Source organism: Pleurodeles waltl, chromosome 1_2 (assembly GCF_031143425.1).
Source record: "Pleurodeles waltl isolate 20211129_DDA chromosome 1_2, aPleWal1.hap1.20221129, whole genome shotgun sequence".
NCBI classification, from domain to species: domain Eukaryota; kingdom Metazoa; phylum Chordata; class Amphibia; order Caudata; family Salamandridae; genus Pleurodeles; species Pleurodeles waltl.
Window position 1 is genome coordinate 411896217 of NC_090437.1, and position 13845 is coordinate 411910061.

Sequence of the window (13845 nt, forward strand, 5' to 3'; positions counted from 1 at the left end):
TCATTACGACCCTGGCAGTTGGTGATAAAGTGGCGGTAATACTGCCAACAGGCCGGTGGTAACTACAGCCAAATTATGACCATGGTGGAAAGATCCCAGATAGACAGCCAATGTACCACACTGACACCAGGGCGGAAACAGCCACCACGGCAGTAGCCGCCTACATCCAGGAGGACATCAATGTTCCACCCACCATATTAAGACCGTGGAAACCGCCACCTTTTCAGGGGCGGTACCACCGACACCAAAAGCCTGGAGGAAACGGAGATCAGAAGGGAAAGGACTCACCATTGGAGACACAGGGAACAACCACGCCGCCATGGAATCTGAACTCCATGTCTACCCGATGATATTCTACGTTCTGCTCCACCGCGAACACCAACGCCGGCGAAGACGACGCCGGTGAGTACAGCCGCCTAGCACACAAGGGCGGGGGAGGAGGAAAAAGAGAGTGACGCACAACACCCCCCCACACACACACATAGCATACACACAATCAGATGCACAAGAAAGCAAGTTACTCCCACTAAATAGGCTGGATCATGCAAGGACAAAACGATTTCGCAAAAGTGAATGTAATGAGATCAACACAGTATGAAAAATAAGTAAGGCAAGATAATAGATATATACATATGTACAGAAAAAGGGAGGCAGCCCAATCCACAATTTGCGTAGGCCATACATGTCACCTGCTTCAGCACTGAGAGAACACTGCAGGGGCATCAGTTGGTAAATAGGTAGGCAACTCAGGGGGACAGGGGGCACCTCAGCCGGGAGATGTAACAAAACCACTGGTTCTGAAGAAGGCAACATGCCCTGTGCTTGATCCTGGGGAGTGATGGGCCACAGTCTCTCATGTGGGTGTCATACACACTGGTTCTGGTGGGGGCAACATGCCCTGTGCTTGATCCTGGGGAGTGCAGGGCCACAGTCTCTCAGCTGGGTGTCTCGCCCACCGGATTGGAGGGGGCAGGCCGCACAGCAGCCCATGGAGGCAGGATTACATACCATCCACCAGCGGTGATGGCTGTACAGTGGTGGTGCTGCTGGTGGGGGGAGGCTCCTGCCCATCCCCTGCAACCTTGGGCGGCTGCACAACGAAGGTAGGTGGTGGGGGCTCCGTCACAGTTCCTGGTCCAGGCCCCTTGGTCTTCCTTCCTGCTGGGGCAGGCCCCTTGGTCTTCCTGCCTGCTGGGGCAGGCTCCTTGGTCTTCCTGCCTGCTGGGGCAGGCTCCTTGGTCTTCCTGCCTGCTGGGGCAGGCTCCTTGGTCTTCCTGCCTGCTGGGTCAGGCTCCTTGGTCTTCCTGCCTGCTGGGTCAGGCTCCTTGGTCTTCCTGCCTGCTGAGTCAGGCTCCTTGGTCTTCCTGCCTGCTAAAGGTGGATGAGAGGAGGAGGGGGAGATAGTGGAAATAGTGGATGTTGGTGTATCCGCAACTGGATGGTGTTTGTGTTTGCCTGTGACGCCTTTGGGTGTTGTCTTGTGTGCATGCTCATCTGTATGTGTGCTTGGGATAGGTTGGGGTTGAGGGGAATGGGCCTGGGCAGTGGAAGTTGGAGGGGGGAGGTGGGAATAGGGACAATGGCTGCCATCAGAGAGGAGGCCAGAGCCTGAATCAATGGCTGTTGGGCCACCAATCCATTCTGAATGCCCTCCAGGAATGCATTAGATCGTTGCATCTGGGCTGCCAGCCCCTGGATGGCATTTACAATGGTTGACTGCCCTACAGAGGAGGATCTCAGGATGTCAATAGCGTCCTCACTTAGGGCAGCAGGGCTCACTGGGGCAGGGCCTGAGGTGCCTGGGGTGAAGGAGATGCCCACCCTCCTGAGTAAGTGGGCACGGACAACATGAGGGGCTGCTGGGAGGGTTGTGCTAGTACAGGGTGTGGCGGGTGTAGCTGGGGTGGTCCCAGAAGTGTCCACCACTACCAGGGAGCTTCCATCGGAGGAGGTATCTGTGGCAAAACTGTCCCCGCCAGTCTCCGCCGTGGTGCTCCCCTCGCCCTCCGTCCCACTGGTACCCTCAGCGTCATTGGACTCTGCCTCCTGGGTCCTGTGGGATGCAGCTCCCTCTGTCGCCGGTGCCTCTGCTCCTCCGCCAGATGATGCTAATGCACATAAGGACAGGATGACAAAACTAAAAAGGGGGGTGGGAGGGGGGGGCTGTCAGGCACCCCTTCCTCTTTGGGAGGCCAACCATAGCTGGGTCTCCGCCGTTTTCCGTGCCCAGCGTCTCAGGTCGTTCCACCGTTTGCAACAGTGGGTGCTCCGCCTGCCATAGACCCCCAGGGTCTGCACCTCCTTGGCGATGGCATGCCATATACCCTTCTTTTGATGGGCGCTGACCTGCAGAGGTAATAGACACAGGTAAATAGATTTAGACAGTCCAGCCTGTTATACATATGGCCCACCATACCAGTTTCAATCACCATTTACACACACATGTCCCAGCACACAACCTGTACACCGCCCAGAGGACATCCACCCACCCCCCCTTACATGAAGCCTTCACACACACAACTCCATGCATTCATACCCCATGCATCGTGCTCACAGTGTAATCATCTGTTCGTCTGGAGGCCCATACAGCAGTCCTTACTGGGGTAGGACCCCATCCACCAGTCTCTCCAACTCCCCCGAAGTGAAGGCAGGGGCCCTTTCCCCGGTCATACATGCCATGGTAGGTTCCAGACACAGGTCTTAGCAGCACATGCAGTGTAGGTCCTCTCCTATGGAAGGTTAGGTAGCAAGTGAGGAATCTGATAGAAAATGGCAGTCACGTCAGCGGCAGTGCATACCATCACCACCGTCGTAGATAACAATTGGCCACTGTACCCCATAGGTCCCAATTATAACCAATGAGGAGTTGCACGACGGTTCCCGATTGCCTCCCGCAACGGCGCACAACGTCAGCGGAATTACCTCACTTCCACCTGTCCCTCCACACACGTTCCCCACGCCATTTCGGGGGGGCGAGAGAGGCCAGGCCCTGGAATTTCACACGAGAAATTAGGACATACTGGGCAAATCACAATGACCCATTATATGTTTACAGGATGCAAAGTTATGTTGTAGCTCCATTGTTCAGTTTGTGACCGGATCCTCACTCTTGTGTCCCTTAGATTGCTACCTCTGCGGATGAATAGGAGATGGAGACATACCCCCGTGTACAGACCCCTGGTGGACTTGGCAACACTGGAGGACAGGGACATTATCCTGACCTATAGACTGGACAGGGCCACAAACACAGAGCTGTGTGCCCAATTGGATCCTGACCTGATATTTGCTATCCGTCACCCCACTGGGATCCCCTCTCTTGTGCAGGTGCTATCTGTACTGTACTGTGCTTGGCAGCAGGAATGTCACAGCCAATGTTCTCAACATTGCTGACAAGAGTGTTGTCTGCCCTGATAAAACACACGTACAGCTACATTGTTTTCCCCCAGGTTGAAGATTTGGCCATAGTGAAGGCCGAGTTTTATGCAATGGGACATATCCCCAACATAATTGGGGCCACTGATGGAACACATATTGCATTTGTCCCTTTCCCCCACCAGAATGAACAGGTGTTCAGGAATTGGAAGAGTTTCCACTATATGAATGCCTTGCGGAACAGTACATTTCCCACATCAATGCTAAGTGAGATGCCAAAAGCCTGTGGGAGATGTACCGTAAAAGGGGCCAGGACGGAAAGAAGGTAGCAGGTGGGTTCACAAGCAAGATAATAAACATGCAACTCAGAGTCAGTCACAGAAGCAGGAAGATGGAAAGGAAAGGGAAAGAAATGTCTCTTCAAAAGGGAAAATGGAGGAAGGTTGGGACAGCGAGGGGTTAACTGCTGAAAGCAGAGCAGTAGAGCCTGCTCGCAGATATGAAAGCATATATCCTGATCTAACATGGGCAAAAGGTGACAGGTTTAAATCAGTCTAGGAATCTGGCCAAGCTCTGGTACAGGGATGGGCTCGTAAAGACAACAGACCACACGTTGATTTAGAAATACACTGGAAACACAAAAATGTGCAAACACTCTCAGCACTAGTTGACAACGGAACGGAGGCCTCTTTAATTTATGGCAATCCCAAGAAATGTACCTGTCAGCACTACACCATTACAGGGTTAGGTAGAAAACAAACTCCTGCCATGCAGACTACGGTTCAAATGAAAATAGGAAGAACACCAAAAACAGAATACACTCATAAATTGTACCCCTTTTGGAGTACATACTGGGAATTTGCATTTTAAAAGGAATGATTTTGTATTTGGATGATGGTTGTCATCAATTTGGATGAAAGAGATACGTTTCAGTGGCAGCCATGAGGGTGGGTCATCTGAAGATATCCCCAGTGAAGGTGCCCCTAGCAACCAAGGTAAAACGATTAAAGCAATACTGCATCCCAGGAGGGCATGATAAAATAAGTAAGACTATCTAAGACATGATTGAGGTTGGTGTAATATATCCAGCCACCACGGAATGGAACAATCCCCTTTGGCCCGTCCGTAAACCTGATGGGAGCTATAGAATAAATATTGTTTACCGCAAACTGAATAAATATACACCCCCATTAACAGCTGCGGTCCCCAACACCATCACTTTGATTGAAAGAATACAGAAACATAAAGGGACATTGTATGCAACTATTGATACTGCCAATGCTTTATTTTCTTTACATTGACCCCAGAGTGTCAAGACCAATTTGCTTTCTCCGATTCTGGCAGACAATTCCGAATGTTATCTTTACCTATGGGGTATGTACATAGCCCCACCAACTGTTACCGGCTGGTGGCAGAGCACCTGGATGAAGTATCTGTCATTCCAGGAGTACAACTAACCCATTGTGATGATTCAAGGAGAGACACAAGAACAGGTGCATACTCAGCTGGACAGAGTTTTGGAACTCTTGCAGAGCAAAGGGTGGATGATTAAACCAGATAAGATGAAGGGACCCTCTCAAAATGTGAGCTGCATGTAACTGTTCAGGGGCAATATGCCAATTGGAGCTTGTGGCAAAACAGGGAAGAACAAGGGTGCCCGTAGGTTTTCTGGACTAAAAAGTTACTGGAAGCTGGGGAGCGATACAGTCCCTTTAAGAAACAGTTATTTGCATGCTACTGGGCTCTAGTGGATACAGAGCAAATGACACTAGGTCACAATGTGATTTTGAGACCTGAGATTCCAATAATACAGTGGATGATGAGTTCATCTAAAACACACTGCATAGGACATGCACAAGAAGCTAGTATTGTACGTTGGAAATGGTACATACAGGACAGGGCTCAAGCGGGAACAGCAGGCACAGCCACTCTACATGAACAGGTGTCACAAGCCCCTGTGCAGGATGAGGAGAGGGCGCAGGGGGTACCACAGATAAGAGTCACCAGTGAGATGGGGTGAGCCATTTGGATCCTTGTCCCTTGAGGATAGGAAGCATGTATGGTTTACCGATGGTTCAGCCAAATATGTGGGGACTAAAAGATATTGGAAGGCAGTTTCATATAACCCAGTTACCAAAACGCTGTTGACCACTACAGAAGGAAAGAGTAGTCAATATGCAGAATAGTATGCTGTTTATCAAGCGTTGAAGCAAGAATTGCCCGGAACTTGATTCATTTATACTGATTCTTGGTCTACCACCAATGGGTTAGCCACCTGGCTTCCGACATGGCATGCACATAACTGGCAAATACCATCAAAGGAAGTGTGGGGAAAAGAATTGTGGCAGGAAATTTGGGAAAAACTAGAGCAAAGTACTGTTAATGTGTATCATGTAGATGCCCGCTGTCCCACCGATACACTAGAACGCTGGTTCAATTCCTTTGCAGATGACAAAGGCAAAATTTCAGAGGAAGAGATGGCGACCACCAATTCTGACTTGGTGGGGATGGCTAAATGGGCACAACAAAAATGTGGACGCCTGGGAGAGAGAACCACTTACAGGTGGGCAGATATTAGAGGGATGCACATTCCCCTAAACTTGATAAAAACTGTAATCGTGCAGTGTTCTAATTGTCAACACACACAACAGAGATTTGTCCCGCAAACTATCACAGGTCAGTTTGGGAGAGGGAAGTTACCAGGGCAGATATGGCAAATTTACTACATAAGGCCACTACCGACTAGCTGCTGCCCCTTGTAAATGTGCCACTCAGTGTAATGCAATCAAAACTCTGGACTTGTTAATGTTATATTATGGAGTACCACTCTAGGTCCAGAGTGTCACTTTTCAAAGGAAAATTGGTATAAGATTACTGTTTACAACACCACATTGAGTGGATATATCACATTCCTTATTATCCACAAGCTGCAGGACTGATTGAGTGAATGACCGGTTTACTGAAAGCTGAATTACAAAAATTGTCAGATGGAACTTTGAAAAACTGGAGGTGCATTTAAATGAAGCTCTCCAAATTATGAATAACAGACCATTAACAAATGCTGAGACTCCCCTGATGAGGATATTAACCCCCGCATTGCTGATACAACCCCATTGAGCCACCAACAACCGTCATGTATTGGGAAATATAACCAAGAGCCATAGCTCCTTACTGAGCTACACCAGAATCTGCAGGTCTTGACCTACATACTTTAAAAGCGTACACATTGAAACCAAGAGACATGGTACTTTGTGAAACAGCTGTGGGAATACAGATTCCCCCAGAGCACTTCGGTACGATTACTCCTAGATCCAGGTTGGCACTCAAATGTATTCAGGTCTTAGGGGGTGTGACTGATGCAGACTACTAAGGAGAAATCAAGATTATTCTCTTAAATGGTGGAGACACTGATTTCATGCTACAAACAGAAGACAGATTTGAGCAGATTAAAATTATCCCTGTGTATGGAGGAATAGTGAGAAATGGGATGGTCCCAGCTCTTCTTACAGTACATGGAGAGGGAGGTTATGGTTTAAATGACAAAAACCCTGGTGCTAAGGTGTGGGTGGAATCCCCAAATCACCCTCCAGAACCAGCAGAAATTATAGCTAAAGGCCCAGATAATGTTCTCCTAATCATGAAATCAGGAAAGGAACGCAGAGAACACATCCCAGCTCACAAATGTTATTTTCGAGAATGACCTTGCTTGTCTCTTTTACAGATCATACAACAAGGTGTTTATGCATTGACTGTGCTGTGTGGTCTTCTTTCAGGGGTGCGGTTGAGGAGGGACCAAAAACCCCAAACTTTAAGCTGATTGATCAACCACGTTGAGTGACACCTTTACTGCACTTGACTGAAAATATTTGGACCCACCTGGCACGAGTCGTGCTCAACAGATCGGGTTTCTGCATGTCCTCCATGTAGAGCACAGTGGATGTCATTTCTACCTGCCTGGTGGCTACCCCTACACCTGCAAAATTTCTACTGGATATCTTTAATGTCACCGATAAGGATAGAAACGTGCAACAGAGTGATGTGTTTACTCATTTTGCACCCTACGAGTATTGTAGATTTTGCCAAAAAAACAACAGATGAAAAGTGGGACAAGATCACAGAACTAATTACACACAACATCACCCCCAGTGAGGTATATTTTAATTTCACTTGTAATTCACGTCAAATTGGAAAATGCGCTCAACTGCGCCTTGAAGCAGCAACAGGATCTCCTCAAGAGAAACTGTGGGAACAAAAGATACTTTGCCATTTCCGAACAGATACACATTGCAAAGGGATGGATAATCCAATGTCCTGTCTTCTCGTGTTGAATGTAACTAGTCACATCAAGCATGTTAAATTACTGGTGGGTTGGCTGTTCTCATATGGAAATATCACTTTCACCTACATTCCCGCTAATATAACTGTTGGACCGTGTACCTTTACACGATTAGGACTCATGATGTTTTCATATCATTCTGCACATACTTGTAATTCAAGAGAAGCTATTCAATTAAATGAAGAAGTAGTGCTGGGGCACAAAGTTTTTTTGGTGTGCCAAGTACTAAGGTTGAATAGGCTTGATTCCACCTCATGTCTATTTAATCCACCATCAGACACTCTCTGTTCCTTTATCTCCCAGTTGCAGGTTCTTTTTCATCCCTGCTTTTTGATTTCTCTACCTCTTTCATTCCCATTTTTGTGTTTTTCTTTCTCTTGCTCCGAGTCAAGGTCCGATGACGAAAAATAAGTATTTGTGTCCCTAAAATGAGTGGCAGTGGGCCCCACTTGCAATCTCTGCCTCAAATTAAGCAGAATAAAGCCCACATAAATTATATTCCTGTAGCTAAGTCAAAGTTATGATCTAGATCAATATACAAATTCAGGCTAATACATCGTTATTGTGAGTTAATCAATACATAAAAGCACTTCTGCGATTCCATCTTAAACTCCTTTATGAGGGATATCTAAAGAGTTGTTGATTCACTTCACATTCAGGTGTATAGCTGGGTGGCGTCTTGGGATGCCACTCCGTTTCTCTCTGCTGAACTCTAACAAAACCAGGGTTCCTAAATGTAAATGCCTTATTTCAACAGTTAGGTAGTCTCATTACCTTTTCCTAGAACTGGATAGCATACAGCATATGAACATTTATAATACACTTCAGAAAAACAACTTTAAACCACCTAGTACAACGATTAGCTTTCATTCCAAAAGAAACCATCATCCCACCAACAGAAGATGGAAAAATCAAGTTGGGGCCAAAGACATTGGGATGATCTCTATAAACCATGCTGCACTTGATGGCAAGCATTTGAAGCATTCACTGAAATTGCCAAAAGCAGGAAACAAAGAAAAGGATAAAAGCATTATGTTAAAAAATAATGCTAATGAAAGATTTTAAGAGAATACGGGAAATTGCATCAATTGAAGTAGAAGCACAACATATATTCCAGTTTCAAATTGTGTATGGAAACTGCACATAAAGAGAAAAGGCATAAGGTATATCAGGGATACATTGGTTAGAACCAAGTCATGCCAGGAGAATACCGACGTAAGCTTCGGGTTTCTATGTTAAATGGGCAGTTTTTGGCCTACCATACCGCATGATGCCTGCTCAAGCGACTTGTGATTTGAAGTGTGCACCAAAGGAGTACATCTTATATGGACCCACTGACAAATGAAAAAAACTGATGCATCAAAATACAGAGAACAGTACACCAAGAGAAAAAAACACATTTGAGAAGGAGAAAGAAACTAAGATAGGAAAAGCAAAATGTCATACCTTGCCATAAGGAGTGTCCACATATTTTTCAGTTCTTCCTTCTAAAATGTCAGGGTCATCCAGGCCAGACCCACCAATAATCCCAACCTAAAACAACATGTATCAAAAGCATCAGACCTAACTTTGCAACAAGCCTTTTGCATTGGACTGTGTTTGCATCCTAAGAACTAAAGTTATATCACATACTCACTTTTCCTCATTTAAACCCAATCAACAAGACTAGCTAGACACTGTGGTTTCCCAAACCTCTATCAGGTTTGGTAGCAGAATGATTGATTTATAACAAGATACCCAAATGTCTGGTGCTGGCAGCTGACGTTTGGCTGTGCAAATGTTTTTAAATCTTTTTCAAAACTGCACAAGGGGACTACTTTTTGTAAGTTAAATCCACATTGTGAAAGGCCAGAGCGGCAGTGGCTGAAGTGGACTGACCCCCATGATTCACATGATGTATGATGTGGTGGGTGGAACAAAAATGTGATTGACACAGAATGATGGATTAACTGCTGACTGAAAGATGTTAAATTAAGAAAAGAGAGAAAAAGTATTGCTATATTTACAGTAAATATACAGTTAATATTTCCAATCGTGTATTTTATATCTGTGGAAAAGCTACCTACTACATTTTTTTAACATGTGTAGGCATCAAAATGGAAAGGTGCTGTTAAACTTTGAGAAATAAAATTTCTATATTCATTATTCACACAGCTCTGTGGGGTTACAAATTACATGTATGACTGTAAAAGGTTAGATTTAGGGTTGCAACTACTAAACCATGATTTAGAGAATCAGGATTTGAACAATTTCTGGTCCTAACATCAACTTATGACCATAGATGTAAAATCTGCTATGTTGGTCAATTTTTCTTTGACTGTAATAAAGTTGTCTTTTAGAATGTTAGCTATATAAAAGTGGAGTTGAAACTGCAGTGATAATAATGTAGTGGTCTTTGTTATAGCCTATGATAATTCCAAAAATGCTGAATTTAAAAAGTTGTTTTTATTACATGCATTCTTTAATTTATCTAATGGTGCCATAATAATCCCTTAGTACCCTTTGAAGCTTCTCATCCCAGAATCCTTGAACACTGAACTGCATCTTAATCCTATCCTTCCCTGAACTCTAAAAATCCCATACTACACCTTAACGTTACCCTCCCTAAAACCTAACAGCCCCAACTACTCTTTCACACTACTAATCCCTAAACCCTACAAACCGAACTAGCTGTTAAAGCTTCCTCTCTGGTGAACGCTATAAACATCCTAGTGCCCCTTTACACATGCTTCCCTGGACCCTAAAAACACTCCAGTAACCCTTAATGCTACTCTTCCCTTAACCTTAAAACACTGTGTCCTTTAAGACAGCCCTTTTCTGGACCCTGAAAAAAGTACTATCCCTGAACGCCAACCCTCTTTAAGCCCGAAAGGCCCCGAACTATCCCTTAACATTACCAATCCATGAACCCTACCAACCCCTTACTGACCCTAAAGCTCTCTGTACATGTTCTTGATAACTACACCCAGTACACTTACCTCTGCCTTATAAGGCACAATATTTTCAGTTTTAAGTTGCATTCACAACATTTTTCCATTCTATTTTTTCAGTAGATACATATAGTATGACTTTTTTGCAGTCTACTTTTTTTCCATTATATTTTTACTGCAAACCAGATTTCCATCAGTTATACATTTAGCATTAGGTTTGGGAAACGGATATTAAGGAATTTTAAGGAAGTAGCTAGTAAGTATATGGTGAACACCACAAACGCACAGCTCAGTGAGTATTCAGTATAGTTATCAATTTTGTTTACACTACACCATTTACTTTAATGCTAAAAAAGCACATGTGCAAACTGGAACTTTTACCTTGGGACTTAGGGCCTGATTACAACTTTGGAGGAGGTGTTAATCCGTCCCAAATGTGGCGGATATACCACCAGCCGTATTACGAGTTCCAAAGGATATAATGGATTCATAATACGGCTGGTGGTATATCCGTCACTTTACCGTCACTTTTGGGACGGATTAACACCTCCTCCAATGTTGTAATTAGGCCCTTAGTCTCCAAAAAAGAAGTCCAAAATCTTCAGCAGGGCAAGGCTGCAGGCTATAGCTGAGGATGGCGCCACAAGGTCAGATAGGTGTTGGGCGAGATCCTAGTGAAGCTGTTGGGTTTCGGCAGGAAAGCTCTGAGCAGACAAAATTTGAATTTTGATCCCAAGGAACATCCCTTGCAAGCTGGATACATTAGCCCTCATCACCCGGTCAAGATAAATTTTTTCCTCCTTAGTCACTTTTTTGAAACTCAAGTTCTTCGATCGGGACAAGGCTGCAGGCTGTAAACAAAGAGGCCACTAGGCCGGATGAAGTCTCAGAAAAGTCCTGTAGGTAAGGATTTGTTGTCGCGAAAAAGCTCTGCGCAGTGAAACCTGAATCTTCAGTCCAATGGCAACGCGCCCTCTTGGGATCTGCTTGGCAGGTTTGTCCTGGTTCTCCAGTGCTCTCTGGAGCCAAAACATTTCCACTTTACAGGTTTTCAGGGGTGGGAAAACTCCACCCAGACCCCGTCAAGAGTTCTACGATCCCAGGAACAGCACCAGGGGCAGTCAGGACTCCAGCAGAGAACAACTGCAAGGTCCATGGCAGGTTCAGATGGAACTGGTCAGCTGGAAATCTTCAGGAAAAGCCTCTTGTAGCTTTTTGTGTTACTGTAGTTTGAACAGAAGATCAGCCTTATGACCCTTGGAGTCCACTTCTCTGTCCTGGGGACAAGAGAGGACTGGTCCAGTCCTTCAGTGCTCTTCATTGGTCGCAGACAGCAGGTTCAGTCCACTTCTGATCTTTCTTAGGTCCAGTAGTGTTTTGAGGACGGTAGCAAATGTCACATTTCTGCCTGGCACCAGCTTGTGGGTTGGGATGACTCATGGCTCCTCTCTAGCCAATGGGAAGAAAGTTCTCAGGGATTACTCTACCCCCTTTTGCAGCATTTCCTGTGTGTCCTACTGTAAATAATCCCACAATGCTCTTCTCTGCCTAAATCCAAAGTGGCAAAACCATACTCCCCTTGCGGATAGCCTGTGTGCCACCTCAGAGATCTGCCCAGGGAAATGGAGCAGCCCCTCCTTGTGGCCACTAAACCAGTTCTGGGGGCTGTTCCCTCCCCACTGGAATTAGTGCCTGTCTGACTGGGGAAACAAAAGAAGGGGGCTTCTCCAGGTGTCAACCTACATATGCCTGTGAAGGGGGTGGGGCCTTTGAAGTTAATTAAGCTGCTGGGCACTGTCTAAGTGGTCATCCTGTCAGAGGAACAGAAACGCCTCCCCATTCCCAGTCCTCTGCTGCTGCTCTAGGACCGGTTTTCACACCTCATTCAGGGTCTGATCACTTAGAGTATTGCAGCTGGATTTCATTAGCCTCTAAAGGCTTTAGGCAGGAAAAAGGTAACTTTCTAAAAGTAACTTTTCTTTAATATTTATAAAAAAAATTGCCTTCACATATGAATCATTCTTTTAATAAATATTGCAAAGAGTCAAAGAATGATAAATCGAGTTGTTTCCAAGCCCAAAATAGCACTATTAAATTTAATAGTGCATCCCAGAGTTTCTCTATGGAACGCCAACCCAACATGACTCAACCCTGCCACTGCAGTTTGTGTGTGCAGTTTTAAACTGCTATTTCAACCTGGCAAAATAAACCTTTTGCCAGACCTAAACCTTCTTTCATATGTCACTTCTAGGGTAAGCCCTACACAGCCCAGGGTAAAGTTTTTCTAAAAAGTTGGACATTACTTTTAAGTTTTACGTGTCTTGGCAGTGAAAAACTTTTACATTTGTTTTTCACTACTGCAAGCCCTACCTATCCCATAGGATAACACTGGGTTAACTTATTACATTTAATAAGTGATCACTTTGCGTTCTAAAGAACTGTAATTTAAATCTCTCTATAACAGCAAAATCTTATTTTAAGTAACAATTATGAAAATGCTACTTTTAGAAAGTTAAAGAACACAGAAAGTGATAGATGGAATGCTCAAATTAATCTCAGCCACTGGTAATTAAGCTGTATGCCACTTCATTGTTATTTTACACACCAAGCCACATCACTTTTGACCCAGCTATATGAAAGTGTTCTATCCTTGCTACAAAGGGAACAGTCCATCCTGAACTACCAAGCGAAATCCTCTATGAACTAGAACACTAGCAAACCAGGACCAGTTTTGCCCTTGCTGTGGTCTGTTCCTGGAACACGACTGGGTGTAGTTGGCAGTTTGACTTTGTTTATTCCTCCCACTCAACCACACAATAGAGAATGGTTGTGCCTGAATGGGCCATCAACTGACAGAATGGGAGGTGGAACTGGGTACAGCCCCACTTGCAACAATATGCTGTCCCTGCCTTCAAAGGACTTGTGTTAGACCCGTCATCCTTACGGTGGTCTTCCCCAAAGGATTTCTTCTTCCCTCCACTTTTGCTGAAATTTGTTTTTGTTGGCTTAGGACTCTTTACCACTGCTAATCAGTGTTAAAGTGCTTGTTCTCACTCCCCTAAATATGGTAGAAATTGCTTGCACCTAATGGGCATGTTTAACTTACTTATACATCCCTTGCTGAGGGGTATACCATATACCCAGGGCCTGTAAATTAAATGCTATTAGTGGGCCTGCTGCACTTATTGTGCCACCCATTTAAGTAGC

At 45.1% G+C, this 13845-nt stretch overlaps 1 protein-coding gene across 1 annotated transcript in view; it reads right to left on the bottom strand.

Moving 5' to 3' along the window:
- The window catches only part of MTAP (methylthioadenosine phosphorylase), a 248349-nt gene that overhangs the window by 219120 nt on the left and 15384 nt on the right, over positions 1 to 13845 (bottom strand). The window contains exon 2 of the mRNA XM_069240363.1: positions 9155 to 9241. Within this exon, the coding sequence (XP_069096464.1) occupies positions 9155 to 9241 (87 nt within the window). The remainder of the gene's footprint in view (positions 1 to 9154; positions 9242 to 13845) is intronic.